The following is a 21,116-nucleotide window of genomic DNA, read 5'->3' as shown; positions in this document are numbered from 1 at the left end:
AATGGACCCCACCACATTCCGTATGGAGTTCGGGTGGAGTTGGTCCAGGGTAATGTTAAAGTGTACTAACACCTCAACAATTAAAGGGTGAAGTGGAAGTCCGAGCCCAGATATCAGTTGCTCCCTGAATATCACAATCTCGTTGGGACCGTGCTCCCATGGAAAATTGCCGGTGGGAAGACTATATGAGTACTTGCTAGGGAGGCGGCACCTCTATATGAGGTCCTAAAGCCTCTCCGAAGTCATTATGGAAGGCCCGAACTGATCTGGTTCCCGACCTCGGTGAGAGGTAGACGCCAGATGACCCGAAGCCACCCGTACTTCGGATGGCTGGGTAGCAGAGGGGACATCCCGAGCCGAGGTACCTACCTCGGGCTCGTCGATGAGACTGTCTACACCAGACGACATACCGGACTAACAGAAAGAAGCAAACTAGAAGGGAAAAGGAAACTCGGGAGGACTCACCAAAGAAACGCAACCGGACTGGAAGAACAGAACGAACTGGAGGACCCGAGCTAAGAAACCCCTGGCGCAAGCTCAAACGCTAACGATGAAAGCTTTGTGGCGAAGAAAATGGCCAAGGGACCCCCTATTTATAGCCACAACTGCGGGTTCTTCGAGGCGAAAACAATTTAGCGCATTTTTGACGTCCGCGAAGTCAAAGTCGCGTGAAGTCCGCGCGTAACCCGGAGGCGACTCGAATCTCTTTTCGGTCGAGCCAGGCGCTAGACCGGTATAGCTGGATGGAACGCATGACAACGCAGCACAAACACTGACGCCAAATCCATCCAACGCGTCATGACTTCCTTGCGCTGGGTCACCGCCGCCAGCGCTGGGAGTGGGGGGCAATTGATGGAGGGTGATTTGGCCCGACCTCGTAGCTCAGGTACACGTAGGCGTGACCTAGCTCAAATAGTGACTCAGCATGACAGCACAATGGACGTGAGCACAACTCGGTGGGGAAGTCCCACCAAGTTCAGCACGGCAACCCGGCAGGTAAACTACTCGCCGAAAGCCGCCTCGCCCGTACCTCATCCCCGGGGTTAAGGTACTTTGGGGGGTCCCGAGTTCGGGGCACCCTGACCCCTTTTGAGACTCGAGCTCCTCCCAATGGACCTCGGGCCACTCCCAAGCAAGAACGCACCGATTCTTCTTCGAACGCCCCGAGGCACAAAGACCTCGGGTCAGCTAGCTCGGCATAACTGGCTGCAGGTAGCCCGTCACTCAAGGGACGGCCCAGCTCAGGGCAATTCGCAAGAGAACAGCTCGGTATACCATAGGAGGGCTTCCTACCCGACCGCCATACCCGACAAGCCTGCGAATTGCAGGCATGTTCCCTCGCCGCGCCTGCCACCTTTAGAAAGGCGTCCCACACCTGACAGACACGTACCCTGCACGACGGCCCCCGCGCGTGCCACCTCAGCCCTATCTGTAACGGCTGTGGCAGACTGACAGTGGCAGTTATACCTGCCCTGTCAGAAGTCAGAGGGTCGGGAGCAACGGAATTCAGCTATAAGGAACTTATCCTCAAGGAACAAAGTATCTTGAATGACTAGCGCAACCTGCACTCTTAGTGTTCATTCTCTTTCAGCTTCTTGCACACAGTACTAACTTAAGCATCGGAGCGTTCCCGCCGGGAAAACCCTCGGGAGTTCTTCATCCTTCCTCTCGTTTCAGGTACATCTCAGGAGCCATGCGAGCGCCAGTTAGGAGTGACCGGATTGTGCTACATCAATTATAATATAAATAGTTAGCATTAAATATTTATTTTAAAAACATATAAAATGAGTTGATATAAATATAAAATGATTATTTACAAATTATTATGTACCTTTATCAATGTTTATTGAAGTTCTCTGAGTTTCAGATGCAGAACTCTGTGCAAAAATTTTGGTATTTTCGATTGCATTGATTTGAAGTTAGTTTGTTATTTTATGAGTTAGCTATTTCTTAACGTATCTGCTCAAATTTCCACTTTCATATTTTTTAGGAAATGATTGAGAGTGGAAACATCCACTTCATACAGCACTCCACTTTAAAGGGCTCAACTATGCATATTAGTGGATTATGTTATTGAAAGATAATTATTAGAAGAAGATATGTATTTAATTTGTTTATGAATTTGAAAACACAGGTGCCTAAATGTGTCTAAAAGAATCACATATGAGAGGAGGCTTTGGCCTAAAATCATTCTTTTAATATATATATATATTAAATTTAAAAATACAATTTTCTAATCGAGGGAAATCTGGTTGACCTGAAGTCATTCCTTTAATATTTTTAAATATATATATTTGAAAATACAAGTGTCTAAATGAATTCTCTAATCATAACCACTAATAAACGATCTACGCAGTACGAATTCACTGCAAGTGCACAGGGTGCACTGTAACCTCGAAAGGGGGTCCCTAGCTTCATCAGTGAACTCTTACACCTCTTCGACCTGCAGAACGCATATGACATCAGATCGTCGGAGAGAGAGATGGGTTTGGAGTCAGTTAAGAGATGGTTGGAGAGAGGAGATGGCGACAGTGAGAATACTCCAATTCCTCTGCCTCCCAGACTCATCGACTCGCTCGTCGCTCAAGGCATCAAATTCGATCTGGTCGAACCTGGTCGAGTTGTCTGCTCCATGAAAGTCCCTCCTCGTCTGGTGGTAAGTCAAACACACATACACTCACGAGTGAGACGAAGGACAGATAAAAGTTCAGAAATCTTTCTCTCTCGGTTAACAATTTTCATTTTATGATTCTGGGTTTTCGTTTTCTTGTCGCGTTAAGAATTCTCGTAATTTACTGCATGGCGGGGCGACGGCGTCGCTAATTGATTTCGTGGGTGCTGCCGTAATCTTCAGCGCTGGAGCTGTAAACAATGGTGTTTCTTTAGAGATTAACGTGTCTTACTTGGATAATGCGCTTGCCAACGTGAGTACCTTCTCTGTTTCTTTGTTTCCTTTAAAACTGTTTTACTTGAATTTAGGTTTTATATTGTTTCTTGTTTTTGTTATGGTAATTGAATTTGGTGAACAGTGATTGCTTTGTAAATTGTGAAGAAAAAGGACGGATTTTCTTTTTCACTTTTTAATCATCAAGAAATTTCAATTTGATGGCAAAGCAAATTGATAAAATCAGTAGACATTAATCTGCAAGAGAAAAACTGAGGCTCCATTTTAGTTTCTGAGTTTCTAACATAAACATACAAGATGAAGACATGGTAAAAGTAGGAAGCAATAACAAAGTTAATATAAACATGAAAATTGAGGCAAGTGAAAATATTCCAAAAGTTGATGCTTACAAAGCTCAGCCTGTCTTATGTATTGCCTAAAGAAATATTACAAACTTTTGATGCCTAAAAGCATAGTACCAAAATAACTGAGCAAAAGGGGTAGTTGGAATAAGAAGACAAGCATAAGATTAAAAGGAAAGCCGGCAGCTAGTGATGCCTGGCATGCGATCTAGCTGTTAGGAGATTGCTTAGTGTGATATCTACTGTTGGGTTGGTTCTGCAACTGTCATGTACTGGGAAATAATTGTAGAACTCCGGCAGTTGGTAGGCAAGGACGATTACTTGAATGTTGGAGCTTGCTGGATGTGATGGTGTGGTTGGGTCATCGCTATGTGAAGTCATTGCGATGAGCATGATGTTTTCATTACAACCAAAGCAAGAGTCATGTGATCACAGGCCAGTGCGGTTTTGCAACTTCATATGATGAGTGATGATTTGTTCCTCATCACGGTCCTGTGACTTCATCGCATTGTGGATATTCCCCTGCTAGATATGGTCTCATTGTAGCCAGATTCCCTTTCATCGCATCTATGGGAGCCTCGGACTACATCATATCGAAACTGATGGTATTTGGGGTGTGAGCTAAATTTGGTGTAGGGAGTATCTTTGTCAGTTTATAAGATTTTCTGTAGGTCCAGCCTAATAGTTTGATATTTCTAATTATAATTTAATTGTGCTTAAAATTTCAAGTAATTGGTTAAGTAGTTTACGAGTTATATATAGGCTGTTTAGCAATCTGCCCGATTTTTTATTTTTTTTTTTTACTGATGTGGTGATTATTTTTGTTTTAAACGACAAAACCATACATATTGATGAGCACTCCTTATTCTTTTATTGTTAAGAGTAGGTGTAGTAGTAAGAAATGATTTGTTACAAGTGGAAGGGGTTAGAGGAGTTATGGGTAAACCAAAAAGGACATGAATGAATAGAAGTGGTAAGAAATTATTTAAGCACCGACAATTTAACAGAAGATATGGTTTTAAATAGAATGGATTGGTGAAAATTGAATTCTTTTGAAATGCATTGGTGCCGAACACCAACTCATTAGCTTATTGGTTACGAGCCCAATGGGTGAGGGCATAACTTTTAGGGGTAAGCAAAAAAAAAAAAAAAAACTGAAAATCTGAATCGACTGAAACCGAATCAAAAAATAGTTAATCAAACCGGCCGGTTTGGTTTCGGTTCAATACTTTTAGAAAACCGACAATTTCGGTTCGGTTTTGACTAATCATTTAAAAAAATCGGTAGTTAATCGAACCAACCTATATATATATATATATATAATATTTTTATATAATATTATATATTATATATTTTAAATCTAATAAACACATTTAAAGTTCTAAACTACCGAACTGACTACTGATAGTTAGACTTTCAGGCTGCCAGACTGGCAAACAGCCTATCGGACAATCTGAGTCGTTTGACTCTAACACCCGTTGCGTACGCACAGAATCCCTATTCCCTATTTCCCTCATCCCTTTCTTTCTCCCTCTCTCTCTCTCGGACTCTCACTCCCTCATACTCCCTCTCTCTCTCTCTCTCTTGCCTCTCAGTCTCTTTCTGTGTTCTCTCTCTTGCCTCTAGGACTCTCTCTGAGCTCTCTCCCTCACCTCTTCGGCGACATCGGAGGCTTGGCTTCAGGTTAGAGGCTCTATTGCATCTTGACGACACCGGCGAAGTGGCATTCCAGTTCTCTTCGATTGTTTTTCCTTTTCTTTTTAAATTATAAGGGCATAAAAAAAAATTGAAAAACCGAGTCGCGATTAACTGATCCACTGATTAACCGGTTGACCAGTTGACCGGTTAGCGAATTGCATCGATTTGATTTCGGTTCGATTAAATGTAAAAATCGAACATACCGATTCAGTCCAAAAATTTACCCCACAGTTCGGTTAATTGAATCATGAGCACCCCTAATAACTTTTGATCATTTATGGGCTCTGGAGTCTGGACTTGTGCTCGAGTTGAGATCTTCTACCAACAATACACGTTCCAACCCTCTACCAACTTGGTCTAATAACACACATTTCACTAACCCACCATAAAAGTGGGATCTACCATGTATGAGATATGTGGTGTGAGATTATGTTGATAGAGGGTTGAAACGTATTTCGTTCGCAGGTGATCGAAACTCGTTGAGCTCTACCTTGGTTGGAGAGATCTATAATGCAAATTACAAAAAAAAAGGAAAAAAAAAAAAAGAAAGAAAAAGCCCATAATGAACCCACCCACCTCCGCCACTCCGCCAAATTAGATCGATCATTCACTCAAAGTCAGAAGAACTGTTCAGTATTGGACGGTCCGGTCCGGTTTGTGAAATTTCCATGAGTAATCTCCTGCCAATAAAATATGTTTCATGTGATCTCCTCTGGTCCCAATCACATGTTCTGTGTGGTGTTAGATGATTTTGGAAGGGTGTTGAGACGGAAACACCAACCCTATTGGAACCAGCAATAGATTAGAGAAGTCGAAGTCTTCTACGGAGTATGGAGTATTAGATCAATTTTGGGAATATTTCCGTACTTATGAGTTGGATTTCACGGGGAATGGTTCGAACGGGCCTAGCACTGACGGAATCCGAGCTCGGACTATTATGCACTGCAAACAGACAGTGGTCAAGCGGACAAATCCCTCCACAAAAGCTACTTTTTGGGTTTTTGGGAGTTGGAGTTGTAGAGCGCGCTAGATATCAATTTGTCTGTGTCTGGGAGTCTGCAAAGGACACAGACAGATGGATTTGGAATCAGTAAAGAGGATGTTGGAGCGAGGAGACAACAAGAGCGGGAATGCTTCACTGGATGCTCTGCCTCCCAAATTCTTCGACCAATTCATCGTTCAAGGCCTCAAAGTTGATCTGATTGAACCTGGTCGAATTATCTGCACCATGAAAGTTCCCCCTCGTCTTCTGGTAAGTCGAACCCACAAACTACTGGTGAGTGGTAAATGTTCTTAAGGTTCATGATCTCAGTTAACAATTTTGATTTTGGGGTTCTCGGTTTTCGTTTTCTTGTTGGATTAAGAACTCTGGCAATTTCCTGCATGGTGGAGCGACAGCATCGCTAATTGATTTGGTGGGCTCGGCGGTAATCTCTAGCGTTGGATATGTAATCACGGGTGTCTCGTTAGAGATCAATGTTTCTTACCTGGATGCTGCGTTTCCTGACGTGGGTACCCACTGACCTATTTCCTTGGTTTGATTAACCCCCTTTTTCTTGAATTTGGGCTATATTTGTTTGGATGATTTGTTTCATTAATTGAAGTTGGTGAATGGTATGTAATTTACTAATTTTAAAGAAAAAAAAGATGTGTCTTATTCTTTTTAATGTTAATTTAATCATCAAGAAATTTCAGTTTGATGGCAATACAAATTTTCAAAAACAAGTCATTGATCCCCAATTAAAATTTGATACTTATTGTTGAAGAATGTTCAGTTCTGATTTATCCAAAAAAAAAAAGAATGTTCAGTTCTGGCAAGGGTGGGGATGATTAATAATTTCTACTAGTAGCTTTTGGATTAGACTTCAGGCTACTCTGTATTTAAAATCGTGGTTAAAGAATAAAAGAACCTTTTGAGCTTGTAGAATCCAGATTCCAGAGTATTGATTTTTGGTTACAGGTTTGGGGCCAGTTGAAACAGTGCAGATTGGATTGCAGTGGAACTGTTTTGTTCCTGAACATGAGACACTACGTGAAAGCAAGATTGTTTGGGTGTAGTATTTAGGCCATTCCTTATGTTAATTCTAATAGTTGCAAAGTTGATTGTCATTGAAGGAAGAGGAAAGGGGAAAGATGTTTGTATCATTTCTGTAAATTGTTTAATCAAGGGAGATATTGGAAGGATGAAAAGTATTTGTTTGAACAAATTCAGTAGTACAAGATGTGTCTGGACTAAATGGGTCGTTTATTTCCTTCTTGTTCATGCATAGGCTTCTTATGGGATAAAATTCATGGAAGCATTGTGAAAACCTGAACCAAAGCCTGAGCATCGATTACTTTGTTAAACAAGCTTGGCACCATCTTCAAGTGTTTCCTTACTTCCATGGCCATATACTGAACAAAATGGCCACTCTCAGACTCAAATGCTGTCTTGGATAGACCAAGATTTTTTGTATATATAAAAATTGATAAAAAGATAAGAAAAAAAACAAAAATTTCAAAATAACATCGTTTCTAACTAGGCTGCCTAGTCAGTAGTCAACTTAGTTGATGCTTAGTCATCCTTGGCAGCTGCGTCATTGTTATCCAACCAATAGTGCAGTCAGTTGGTCCTTTAGAATTTAGACTATTCAGTCGACTAGTGGATGCTTTTATTAGCATTGCATCATGTATTAATACTGATTATGAGGATGGACCAGACATTTCCATTTGAATCATAATTGTGACCCATATCTTGTTGCTCTGTCTGAGTCTGTATTTCAAATCTCACCATCAAGAGCATCTTTTGTGCTCTTGGTGGTTGCAGAGCTAGATTCCATTTATAATGAAGCTTTTTGAAATTAAAGGAAGTTGCATAAATCATTTCAGTATGTTATGATATGCTGCTTCCTCCATTCTAAGAATAATTATCTAGAATTCTTTTTTTACCCCATTTTAAGGATACTATTATATGGGTGGAATGAATTGGTAAAATGAGTCTGATCAAGTAAAATCTTCTTTTCTTTTTCTTCCCTCATCTGTAACAGCAGAGCATGATCTTACAGTATGTCCATATATATGCACATCATAGCCCTTTTATGTAGAGACATTTATTCCCTGTTGACAAGCCTTTTATCATGTCTGTGTCCTCTTATTGAGGTGAAGAGTTCCTCACATTTGATGTTGCAAGTTGTGCTGCTGGCAGCTGAAATGCCCATTAACTGGATCAATGCTGGAAAATGACTTGGTTCCTTGTTCCTATTCTTGAAATGGATCAATAGATAATTAGCACCTAAGTTTGTGATGATTTTCCTATATTATACTATTAAAAATGGTTTTTCCTATATTATCTTATGATGACCTAAATTTATTTTATTAATTAATTTTTTAAGCTGTTTTGTGGAATTTTATATATATATATACCTCCCCCAAACTAGATGCAGGTGGGATTCGACCCCATGTCTCTGCTACAACCAGCAGAAGACCTTACCAACTAGCCAGTTGGCACTTGGCAGCTTGCTTGTTTATGATTGTTATTTGTTAATAATGATTAGTCAGGTGGTTTAATAAATTGGGATTGGAACTCATAGACATAAGTTTTTTGTTAATTGTATCTATTGGTTGGCAATTTTCTTCTGGGTGATATTGTTGATTGAGCCACTGAGAAGTACTGGTTCAGGTTTTCATTAGTAGACTTTGTGTGTTCTCCTTCCCCTGGTAGTCAGATGGCTGAGGTTCATCTGCAAGTTGAGTGTTTTTATTTTGGAAATCTCTTTGTATGGACTTCTTTGGATTAAAATTGAAATATACTAACTTGGGCATGTGGTATGCATTCTTTCCTGTGGTGATTGATTCAGGAAGAGATTGAGATAGAGGGCAAAGCTTTACGTATTGGAAGGACAATTGGAGTTGTCAGCGTGGAGCTGAGGAAGAAGAAAACCAGGAAGATTGTTGCCCAGGGGCGTCATACAAAGTACCTTGCCATCTCTAGTAAAATGTAAAGGATCTGCTATTCTTTCCCTTCAGGTGGACTTCACTTAAGGTGTGTGTTGGGGGGGGAGGAAGTCAACCATAAGAGTTTAGGGGCACTAGTTCTCATAAACCCAAATGATTTTTTTTTATAGTATGGAGAAAATTCATTAATAAAAAGTGTACAATAGCCAGATGGGGTGATGGGTTAGCACCCGATATCGAAAAGATATGTATGAAAATGAACTAGATCATAATGAGAAAAGTACTTCATACATCAATCAGATTGAACTATCAAAAGACATTTCAAAATTATCTAAAAATCCCAAACTAAAAGAAGATATATCCTTTTTTTTATCAATTAAAAGAAGAAGATATATCCTGCCTAGAAAAATCTGGTAGAAGTAGAACCCAATCCACAATCATATTCCCAATATTAACACAATTCTTTTGATGCTTTTTACATCTGTTTTTTTTTTTTTTTTTTTTTTTGGAAAAGGCAAAGTATATGTTCATTAAACAAAAGATCTGTACATGAGATACCCTATATTACCAGTATGTACCCTTAGCCCACCAACTTATAAAATACTCTACTGCTCTATTTATCACCCTTGTTTCTTGGGATGCTTTTTGTTCAAGAATGCCCCTTTCTTGCAGAAGATCTTTAACTGAGAAGGTGCACCACTAGTGCAGATCGAGTGCTCTTGTGAAGTAACAACACACAGCTGAACTGAAACTACAGTGCACAAACAAATGGCCAACTCTCTCTTCCTCTCTGTAGCAAAGCACACAAAGTCTGTCTTGGACAGTGTACCCTTTTCTCAGTAACACTTCCTTAGTCAGACATTTCTCCAAGGCTACAACCCAAGTGAAAATTTTTTCACTTTGGAAGGTGTAGCAGGCCCTTATAAAAGGACTTGACTCAGAAGACCCTGGTAGGAGTCCACTTTCAACATCTAGAGTCTTGAGTCTGTAAGTCCAGATGTTGGTTCTGAACTAGAGCCAGAAGATCAGCAGCATCAGCTACCTGATCAATCTCCCAATCATTAAAACTTACTTCTGAACAAAGGACTCCAGCATATCATTCTACCATTCACCTCATAGGAATCTGCCACCCAAGCCAGTTCGTTTCTTGCCATATTAAACAAGGAAATCTGTCTTCTATTCCAACTCACCTCGCCAAGGATCAAGCCAAAATCTCACCTTCCTCCCATCTCCCACCTTGAAGATCAACCCCTCACTGGAATTGCTGTAAGCTTGCACCCATAGGATGAAAGGGGAGTTTTCTGCATCCCAGCCATTCTTACAATGACAACTTCTCAGCTATAACCTTCCTGTAAAGATTGTTTGGTTCTGTAGCAAATCTCCAAAACCATCTACCCAAAAGGCTAAAAAGTTTAACCCTCCTTAAACCCCGACCTCCATGAGACAGGTTTGCAGACCTGATCCCAACTCACCAAGGATCATGCCACACCCATAGGATGCTTTTTATATCTTTTGAACAAACTTCCGTTTCTTTCTCTTCAAATACTTAAGCAAATAAAGAATCTCACATATTCAAAATTGCTACACATGTATTATTTTAATAATCTACCCGGGCCCGAAGAACAAAACAACAACCCAAAGCACCAAAATGTAAACTGTGATTTTGTAATAATCATCATTGATCGATTGTGTGATTATATCTAAGTAAATATAGACATTTTTAGTTAAGGTAAAACAATAAAGGAGTATCTTTCCTATTATATATAATATGATTGTGTGGAGGCCAAGGGTCTATCACCATAGGCCTTACTCCCCTTTTCCCCTTTACACGTGAAATATTAATAAAACCTTCATGTCTTAAATTTTTGGGAAAATTCCACTTTAGTACCCTGAACTTTGGGGTAGTGTCAAGTTAGTACCCAAACTTTTAAACGTGTCACTGTAGTACCTGAACTTTCAAAAAGTGTCAAGTTGGTCCCTACTGTTAACTAGCCATCAGTTATCTATTGGGAATGTCAAAACTATCCTTTAAAAGAAGGCAATGTTCATTGTCTTTTCGACCACCTTCTGCGGGTTCAATGAAGAGTTGGAATCAGTTTGCTAACCTCTTCCCCACACACTTTGTGATGAGTAAAAGTCGGCGACCTATTTATTGAATGTGGTCTAACGACTTGATGAGAAGCTCTAGGATTACATCAAGTGGTTCAACTTGGAGCGGTTATAGATCTTGAACCTCAAACCTAGCCATCTAGCTCATCGTGATTGTTAATGGCGTCCGACACCCTAACTTACACTGGGAGGTCGAGTTGAACATTCCAATCTCCATGGAGGAGTTTCTCAACCAAGCAACCAATTTCATAAAGGTTGAAGAAGTGCTTGGATCCTGGTTAGAACTGAGTGGAAAATGGAAGAGGTCGAAGGATGAGTCCGAAAGCAACAAGCAGTGGCAGAAGAGCAAGTCGCCAAGATGAAGCAGGTCCCTACATAGTCAGCGTATCAGGTTACCATGGAGAAGAAACAGGTCCCCCTATAGAGGCAATAGATCCTCAGGCATGCGTTCTCACACCCCTCCCATCTAGAATTGCAACTACACTACTCTGAACGCTAAGAGGGGAGAAATTCTGATGCAAATAAAGGCGGATGAGTATGTCTGGTGGCCACCAAAGATGAGAGGAGACCCAACCAATAGGAACATGAATAAGTATTGCCACTTCCATAGGGACATCTGCCATGATACAGGGAACTGCCATAATCTCAAGACGAGATTGAGGAGTTGATCCATCGAGGTTACCTGAAGCAGTTCATTAAGCATGAAAATTGCCATTAACCTATTGACCAGCCCAAAGAAGCACTGCAATCGAGTAGGGATCAAAACAGGGACCAGCCTCCCCGAGACCCACCACTAGTAGAGCAGTCCATCTGTGGTGTGATTAGCATGATCACAAGTGGGTCCATTGTGGTAGGATGCAACACATCGGTGGGAAAGAACTCAGTCTAGGAGCTCGTGCATGAAGACAAGAACCCACTTAAGTACCCTTGCGTGGAGGAAGTAATTTACTTCACTGAGGATGATGCTCGCGTGATCTAGTATCCACATGATGATGCTCTCGTGGTCAAGTTAGTGATGAATGACTTCTAGGTAAAGTGGATTCTGGTTAACTCCGATAACTCGGTGGACATCATCTTCCTGGAGGCATTCGAGCGGATGGAGTTGGAGAGGAAGGACCTACAACCGGCCGATGTTCCCCTAGTCGGCTTCAGTGGAGAAGTTGTGACCTCTAGGCCGCATAAGAGTACCAGTGACAGCGGGCTTGCCACCAAACTAGGTGCACTTCGACCACAACTTCCCAGTAGTCGCAACTCCCTCGTCTTACAACTTCATCTTAGGCTGACCAATCCTACACGCCCTTAGAGTCGTGGTGTCGACCTTTCACCTGTCGATGAAATTCTTGACAAACTACGGAGTAAGAGTGGTGCGAGGAGATCAACTTAAGTCATGGAAGTGCTATGTGCCCACGCTCAAAGACAAAGGATAGCAGGTCACTGATGTCAACTTGGAGCCACCCCTAGAGAATAGCGACAAGAGAGCTTGCCCCATGGAGGACATTGTCCTGGTGTCGGTCTCAGATACCGACCTAGTGAAGACGGTGCAGATTGGATCCCGCTTCACAAAATACTCTATGTTCTGAACTGGTAAGTTTTTTAATTAATAATTTAGATGTTTTTGCTTGGCCAGCAATGGAAATGCTCGGCATAGACCCTTTTGTCATAACTCATAGGATGAATGTTGACCCTTTAGTCAGACTAGTCTAGCAAACTGAAACAATTGGCAAGCTGAAAAAACTTGCAAAAACATCTAAAAAAAATGTTGACCCTTTAGTCAGACTAGTCTGGCAAAGAAAAAGGAACCTTGCCCAGGAGTAGAGCTTATGACAACCTCGGAGGCTACTACTAGTGTGGCACTCGACCCGACTTGGGACGAGGAGCCCTAGATCCTCCATGTGAATGGCTCTTTCAACCAGTGCGGAAGTGGAGCTGGATTAATCCTCTATGAACCTAGCAAAGTGAAACTGGAGTACAATCTACGATTTGCATTCTGAGCTTCAAACAATGAAGCTGAGTATGAGGTGTTGATAGCTAGGCTATTGTTGGCAAAGGAGGTCGGCACGAAACATCTCGTGGTGTGCAACGACTCTCAATTAGTGATGAACCAAGTGAATTGGCAGTATGAGGCTCAGGAACCCACCATGTTGGCCTACTTGGCCAAGATTAGAAAACTCCTACCCAACTTCCACTCTTGATACATCCAACAAATTCTGAGGTCTAAGAGCACCGAGGTCGATGTGCTCTTGAAGTTGGATAGTGTAATGGATATCACGAAGAGAACAATTTACATTGAAGACCTATTACAACTTAGCATAGAGAGGGTGGCAGAAGAGGTCGCTCCTGTTTTGGCTACGGAACTGAGTTGGATCGACTCACTTGTTGACTATTTGTGCCACGGGACCCTACCAGCGGAACACATTGTAGCTCGGAAGGTAGAGCGGCAATCAACTCGCTATATTATCATTGGCAAGCAACTGTATCGCAGGTTGTTCGTGCTCCCCTACCTACGCTGCTTGTGACCAATAGAAGCGAATTAGGTTCTACGCGAAATCCACGAAGATCTCTATGAAGGACACTCGGGGGGGGAGGGGGGGGCAAGGCGTTGGCCCAGAAAGCTCTAAGACAAGGCTACTATTGATCGACAATGAAGGCGGATACAGTGGAGTTAGTCCAGAAGTGCGACAAATGTTAGTAGCATGCTAACATACCACATCAACCTGTTGCCGACCTGAAGTACCTCACTAGCCCTGTGGCAGTTTGTACAATGGAGGATAAATATCCTTGATCCCTTCCCACCTACGACCAGGTAGAGCCATAGAGGAGGCTCTTAGTGGTCACGGTAGACTATTTTACCAAGTGGGTGGAAGCCGAGCCACTGGTGTCCATCATAGCTTACAATGCTTAGAATTTCTTTTGGAGGAACATCGTCTGTAGACTCAGACTCCCCAAGGTATTGATATTGAACAACGGGAGGTAGTTCAAAGACATTAAATTCCAGAATTGGTGTGCCGAGATAGAAATCCAATAGAACTTCACCTCAGTGACCCACCCCTAGGCAAATGGTCAGACTGAAGTGATGAACCAGGCAATCCTCCGCGAACTGAAACCTTGGCTTTCCCAAGTTAAGTGTTTGTGGGTGGATGAGTTGCTCAATGTTCTTTGGGCCTACCAAACTACCATCAAGATGGCGACCAACGAAACTCCTTTCAACCTGACGTACGGAACGGAGGCTGTCATCTTGACCGAGACCGAAGTACTAACTTTGCGGTCTGAGACATATGACAAGGAGGCTAACAAGGACGAGTTGCGAACTAACCTTGACTTAGTGGAAGAGGTCCATGACTTAGCCTACACTTGGACTGCGACATACCAACAATGGGTAGCTTGGTAATGTAACGCTCGAGTTAAGAGATGCCAATTTCAAGTTGGCGACCTGATACTCAAGAAGGTTATGGTACTTGAGCCCGGTGTGAGAAAGCTCGATACGAAGTGGGAAGGCCCCTATAGAGTATTCAAGGTGATAAACGAATGAACATATGAGCTTAAAACATTGGAGGGGAGGTAGGTACCCCATGCGTGGAATATTGATAACTTAAGGAGATACTACTTATGAGTAGTTTGGAAGTTTCGAGCTGTGTCTACGAGGTCAAGCAAGCAAGGAGAAGCCAAACCATTTTCAGCTCTAAGGCCCCCTATGGTGACCTGAAAGATTTTGGCAGCTTGGCATATCAGCAACGTTTTGACTTAGCCAAAATCATAAGCTTAGTCGCTTTGAGATCTAGGTATAGATGCAACTCGACAACCTCGGGTCGTGTTTTGACACTTAGCCTATTTTCTAGTGATTGAAAATAAAAGGCAAGAAAGAGGGACACAGTATATGCAAACAGTCAATTTCATTGAGTAACGTAAAGGTACATTGTGCATAGCTCAAAAAAAAATAGAGAGAAGAAAAGGAGCCAAATCTTTTTGAGATTGCTGAACTTGGATACTCGACGTATAACATATATACAAGGGGGTCCAAGAAAAGAGGCAAGAAGTTCAATGTTCACGGGCTCCTCGACGCCTACGGCATCGTCTCCATTGCTTCTAGTACCAACTTCGTCGTTTGCGCTGCCCTAAATGCCCTCGTCAACTTTAGTAGCACGGATGTTATCAAGAAGTTTCCCTTGAAGCTCGGCGAGCTCGACCTCCTCTCGTAACTCGCGGCCTTTGGACAATCTCGATCTTCAAGTCATGGACAAGACGACTAGCTCGTTCTAGGCGAGACTGGTACTGCATCACCTCAAGAACTTGGGCTCTAGCAGCTCCCCTCTTGGCCTACCCGAACAGTGCATGGGCCATGGTGTTCACCTAAAAAAAACGATGTATCTGCAACAAGCTAAAATTTGGCATTGGAAGAGGTTGGCTACATATCACCAAGAGGCAGCGCATAAGCTTTTTGCCTAGTTTGCCAGGATGCGACTCACTGAGCTTTGCGACCTCATCTGGAAAGATGGCCTCCTTATTCTTTAACAACGTTGTTTGGAAGTCCATGATGGTGTGCTTCTCCTCGGAAGTGGCTCCGACATCCGAAGTAGTGGTCGCCTCAGCCCCGAGTTGTGGAAGGGGCTCCTCGAATGTCCAGGAGGCCTTGGTTTCGAGTGAGCTCCCTTCTAGTCATTCCTCTTTGACGAGGTCAACCACTGGCACAACTTCGGTTGCACTCTATCCAGCAGACTCAAAAGTTACGACTTGAGGAGCCTCCTGGGAAGTCACCTTCCTAGTAGTTGGTACGCCTGACATGTTTCATGCACGAAAAGTTCAAAGATAAGTCAAGACCAAAGAGAGAAAGAAGTATGCCAGAACTTGGAATGACAACCTACTTGGAGAACTTAGCCCGGCCTAGATTAGTTTCTCCTTGGCCAAGAATTCACTCAACTCCAACTTCCTGTCCACTAAGAGTTGCACCCAAATTTGCATCCGCTAACTCAATGTATCCTCCTCGGAGTTCCTAGTCCCCACTCTCTAGGACATTGAGAATGCCCATCCACCATGCCAATTGAGAATGAAATACCTCCTCTTCCAATCCGGTACCTTGGAAGGGAAGTCGTGCAACAACTTACACCCAAGCTGATAGGATAGGTAGTAGTTGTACATCTTGGGAGTACTAGAAGGATTTTTTTTTATGTGGCATATGTTGGCAAAGGTCTTAAGATCTAGGGGAAGCCGATGTGGTGATGGAAGGACATGGTGCCAACCAAGGTCCTAATAAAGTTGGGATGAAGCTAATCTAGGCTAATATTATAATAGTTCAGCGCCTTGGGAATAAGGGGGTGAAGGGGGAATCGAAGACCTGCTTTCAAGGCCTCCTCGAAGATAGTGATCTTGTCATCATCATGCTCCCACAGGAACTACCCATGGGGAAGGGAATATCCGAATTGGTTGGGTATCCTATACCGGTCTACAAGCTCGTAAACATCCTTGGTAGCCAGTTAAGTGGGACCGAACTCAGATTTACTTTTGGGTTGACGACTGGAGGATGAGGCTCCCTTATTGGAACCTCGCTGTTCTTGGACCGAGGATCCTTCCTCATCCTGGCAGGACAAACCCCTCTCTTCCCTAGACTCGACACTCGACATGATAAAAGCAAAGAACGGATCAAGGGGGAGATGACTCACCTAGAATGAAAAAACCGGCCTCACCAGCTACACTAACAACTTCAACAATGCCAAGCTCTGCTAGGGATGGCAATTTTTCCCATTTCCTTGATCCTCGTGGGGATGATTTTCCCTCCGCAAGGACGAGGATGGGGAAATTTTCATCCCCGTTAGCGGGAATGGGGAGAACACTCCCTGCCCCATGGGATCCCCACTAATATATATGTATATATGTACACATACAACTATATATTAATATTTTTAAAAATGTTTGAATCTTTTCTAATAGGATTGTAAATTTTAATTATTATTTTTAAATAAAATAAAAAACAAAAACAAAATGGTTAACATTATAAAAGATCACGAGAAATGGAGATCCCCGTGGGGATGGAGATAACTTTGTCACCATTAGCGAGGATGGGGATTTTTGCGACGACGGGGATGGGGAGAGGTTCCCTGTCCCTGCCCCGCCTCGTTGCCATTCCTAAGCTCTGTGGCCTCATTATGCACCAGAACTCCAAGATTAAGGACGAGTGAAATGGGCCCCTGACGTTCCTATTTACTTTTAACCTTGCTTGCTTATTAGTATTATTTTGTTATGCAGTTTTAAAAGGCTAAATGCAAAGTTGAGGCATAATGGCCCAAAAAGGTACCTCAATGCATTATAATTAAAATTTATAAATTGATGAAAATAACATGTAATATACCAAATTAAAATGATAGAAGGTACACATATACATAAGCTAAAAGTTTATAAGCAATAAGTTTTGGCATTTAAGCATTAAATAAAATAATAATTAATCAACCAACAATTATAAACATTTTACATTTCATGTAGAAAAACAATTTAGAAGAAAGGAAATGTATGAAAAATCATCCATATAATTGATATTAGATTTATGGTCATCCAATAATAATAATAATTACGACAATAACAATAACAATATTATTATTATTATTATTATTAAAAACAAAAATATTCCATTAAGAGAAGAAATAAGAAAATTGACAAACTTGGGACATTACATTCAGAATAATAAGAAAAACTTCACTTGATTTGTATGCCTCATGCCTCAAGGCTCAAATCTTTTAAAAAACTCTTGGATAGGCCTCTTCAAGGGTTCAGTTGAGAAGTGCTACCATCGATCTTTCTGAGTTAAAAATGATCCCTTCTTAGCCAGGCCAAGGCATTGCATGCATGTACTAGCTTGCCATGGAATGCATACCCTATATCCTAAAATAGTTGTCTCATGTTTCCATGAATTAAAATAGTCTATTTATAGTTTATACTTACTTCATAGTTTATACATGCTTGTTATTATGGCATGATTTAAAACAGAGCACATATAACCTGAAAAGGGCTAAATAAATTCTAAATCAAACTAGAAGTATGCGTAGTGTGGTGTAAGTCCAACTCTAGCTCTGGTTATAATTTATAATTTATAATTCTAATATAAATTATAAATTTGGGTCATTCATGTATGCTTGAATTAAAGATGGTATTTACTTACAGATCAAATCTAATTAGTTTTGTTTCATGACTCATAAAAAACAATTCGAAGGATTTCAAGCGGTCACATTGTTGTACGTCCTATTCTTTTAGATAAAGTTGTTTAATTATACAAATCAAATTTAATTTAGGATACATTTGGATAAGGTTCAATATTTGCGCTTTCAAGACTAGAAAGCTTAAGGCCTCATTTTTAGGTTTTGTGCTTCGAGGCTTACAAGTGTTATGGTTTCACCTTAAATCTTTTTGAAAACAACTCTTACCAAACACTAAAATAAACTCTGGCTCATTTAGTTTTCCACAACTGAAAGTTCAAAAGCAAAAGCTTATCTGAATAGAGAATGATCCTAAATCAAACAAAAACCCAATGTAGATATTTCAGGACTAAATATATAGATAGTGGGTCCAAGGGGGTGTTCTTGTTCACCGTCTGGTTTGAGGAAGATCCCAGTCGAAACCCAGTAAAATTCAGTCTTTGGAATTCCGAATGATGGACCAAAGAGGGTTTTTGGCTGACCTGAGGTCAGCAGTGAACCACAAGCAGAGGACAGCAGAGGTGACCGGCGATAGTGAGGATCGAACAAGATTCACAGCGGTGGCGACTCAGCTATTAGAAGTCGAAGCAAGACTGGAGGAGTGAAGGTTTTACAACGATAAAGAGAACGGGTTGCTTTGAATTTTTTTGGAAAAGTCGAATATGCAAGGCACTTGTATCTCGATGGGACTATGGTCGCCCGCACCTTGGTGTCAACCACGATATTTGCCGTTGCGGATATTTTGGGCGTGGCGAGGACTGAACGATGACATAGTGGGTTTCAGTCCACGATACATGGGTTGTGGTGTGGCGTGTATCTAAACCTATTATGTATGTGTTTGGTTTTATTGGTGTTTATTGAAAAAATGAAATAATTGTTTGGTTTTATCGCTTATCAAAGAAACGGTAAAAAACTAAAACACTTTAATTTTTGTGTATGAAGAATTTGGAGAAACACCAAATTCTTGTTTCCTCCAATGCCATAATGTTTTTTGAAACCAAATGTTGATGTGTCACATTTTAATGAGTATTAATTTGAGGTGGAAAATAAAAAACATTAAAAGTAAAGCTCAACAAACAATAAAAACAGAAATTGTTTAAAGCGAAAAATAAACAAATAAATGACCACCTGAACCAAACACTCTTTCTATCGTGGGTTGTAGGCACAATGTTGTATGTTAAATGAGTACTTAGAAATTTTTTAACACTTGTCCCTTAAAATACCTTCTACTTACTCTTGAAAAAGATTAATACCCACTTTTGATAGTTGTCAAAATATTTATCAATATCAAATGCTCATTTAACATTCTTACTTTGTTGTACCTATTAGATCCAATCCCCTTGTAAACACTATTCTACGACTTTAAATCCAAATATTCTAGTAATGTGTTTAATTAAACAATTCAAACTTAAATTTAGCTTATTTTTTGATAAGCTTCAATATTTGTGCTTTCAATGACAAAAGGAAAAAGCCTCAGTTTTAGGTTTTGTGCTTCGGGGTCTTACAAGTGTTATGGCATCAGGTTATATTTTTTAAAAGAACTCTTCCAAACACTCAAAACACTTTGGCCCATCTTGTTTTCTAATCCGAAAGGTCAAAATTAAAATCATATCTGAACAGAGTCTGATCTTAAATAAAACAAAAAACCCTTTCAAGCCTTAACATGTAGATAGTGGGTCCATGGAGTGTTCAAAGTCCAAGGGGTATTCACAGTTCGATTTAGAAAATATCACAGACAATCAGAATAAATTAGTAAAATACGGTCTCAGAATTTATCAAATCAAACCAAATTATTTTATTATAATTTAGTGTGGTTTATAATATAGTTTATACAATATATATGTATATCTATCGGTTTAGTTTCTAAAATATAAGAAGTCGAAGCAAGCTGTTTCAACTTCCGAATTGAACCAAATTGCAAATTTCTTTTTGGTTCGGTATTGGGTTTGGCAATCTGGACAGTATGATGAACACACCTAGTGTCTCAAATAAATGTCATTGTATAGTTTCCCATAGTAAAGATAGAACTATTTACTATTACTTTAACCCTACAAATGAAGATTAACGTATCCTCTCAAATCAAATAAAACCTGGCTTAAACGCCTCAAGAATTCTTAAAAAAAAAAGAAAAAAAAAAAAGAAAAGAAAAGCCTCAAAACATACAACATGGATGATGTCATGGGATCATTAATTATTCTCTTTATGTACAGATGTATAATACTCCTCAATAGGGGTTCAACTTACAGGGCAGGTTGGACTAGGTTTAGAACTAACCCAAATCCAACCCTAAGATTGAGACCTTGGACCCTGGTCTGGCGAGGTCAAAGTCCAAGTTTGCCAAGGAAAGTCCAACCTAAGCCAAAAACAACACAACTTCAGCTTCGTTATGCTCAAGTGCTCTTTGTATAACCTCAATTGGTTGGTCATGTTGAAAAGGGTTTTCACTCATATTTGGTAATGTGCACTTTCTTTACACAACAATTTTAGGTGAAAATTTTGTTTATCACACTTAATTTTGTTTAATATGATGGATATATAATATTAAAAATGTGTTCAAACATTTTATAGATTTTTAATTTTTGTATTTATTTCTATTTTAATTGAAAATTTATGTTATTTAACTATGACATCATGGTTTAACCCATTTAACTTGGTTGGTTGAATTATTTATCGAAACAGTTCCATTTTTTAGTCAATTTTAAAAAAGCATAGATTTTATATTGTTAAATATATAAGACATAGATCTAATTACAATAGTTTATTGGAGATAAAAAAAAATACCTTACATATAAGATATAATGAAAGAGATAGGAATTAATATCTCAAATATTTGACTTAGTAATAGGTAATTAAATGAGATGAAATATAATACTTAAAATTGAAAAATTAAAATAAAGACCATATTCAAAATACAAGTATTGTATTCAAAGAGAAAAGTTTCATAATCAGCTC

At 40.3% G+C, this 21,116-nt stretch overlaps 1 protein-coding gene across 1 annotated transcript; it reads left to right on the top strand.

The window, feature by feature from the left end:
* Window positions 1-5,646: 5,646 nt before the first annotated feature.
* LOC104596771 (uncharacterized) lies at window positions 5,647-9,173 on the top strand. The gene is made up of 3 exons (XM_010258050.3): window positions 5,647-6,196; window positions 6,309-6,452; window positions 8,781-9,173. The coding sequence occupies exons 1-3, from the start codon at window positions 6,020-6,022 to the stop codon at window positions 8,922-8,924; spliced, it is 465 nt and encodes a 154-aa protein (XP_010256352.1). The 5' UTR covers window positions 5,647-6,019; the 3' UTR covers window positions 8,925-9,173.
* Window positions 9,174-21,116: the final 11,943 nt, after the last annotated feature.

Source organism: Nelumbo nucifera, chromosome 5, assembly GCF_055504915.1.
Source record: "Nelumbo nucifera cultivar China Antique chromosome 5, China Antique-T2T, whole genome shotgun sequence".
NCBI classification, from domain to species: Eukaryota; Viridiplantae; Streptophyta; class Magnoliopsida; order Proteales; family Nelumbonaceae; genus Nelumbo; species Nelumbo nucifera.
The sequence above is the reverse complement of the archived record's forward strand: the minus strand, read 5'-3'. Positions and strand labels throughout refer to the sequence as shown.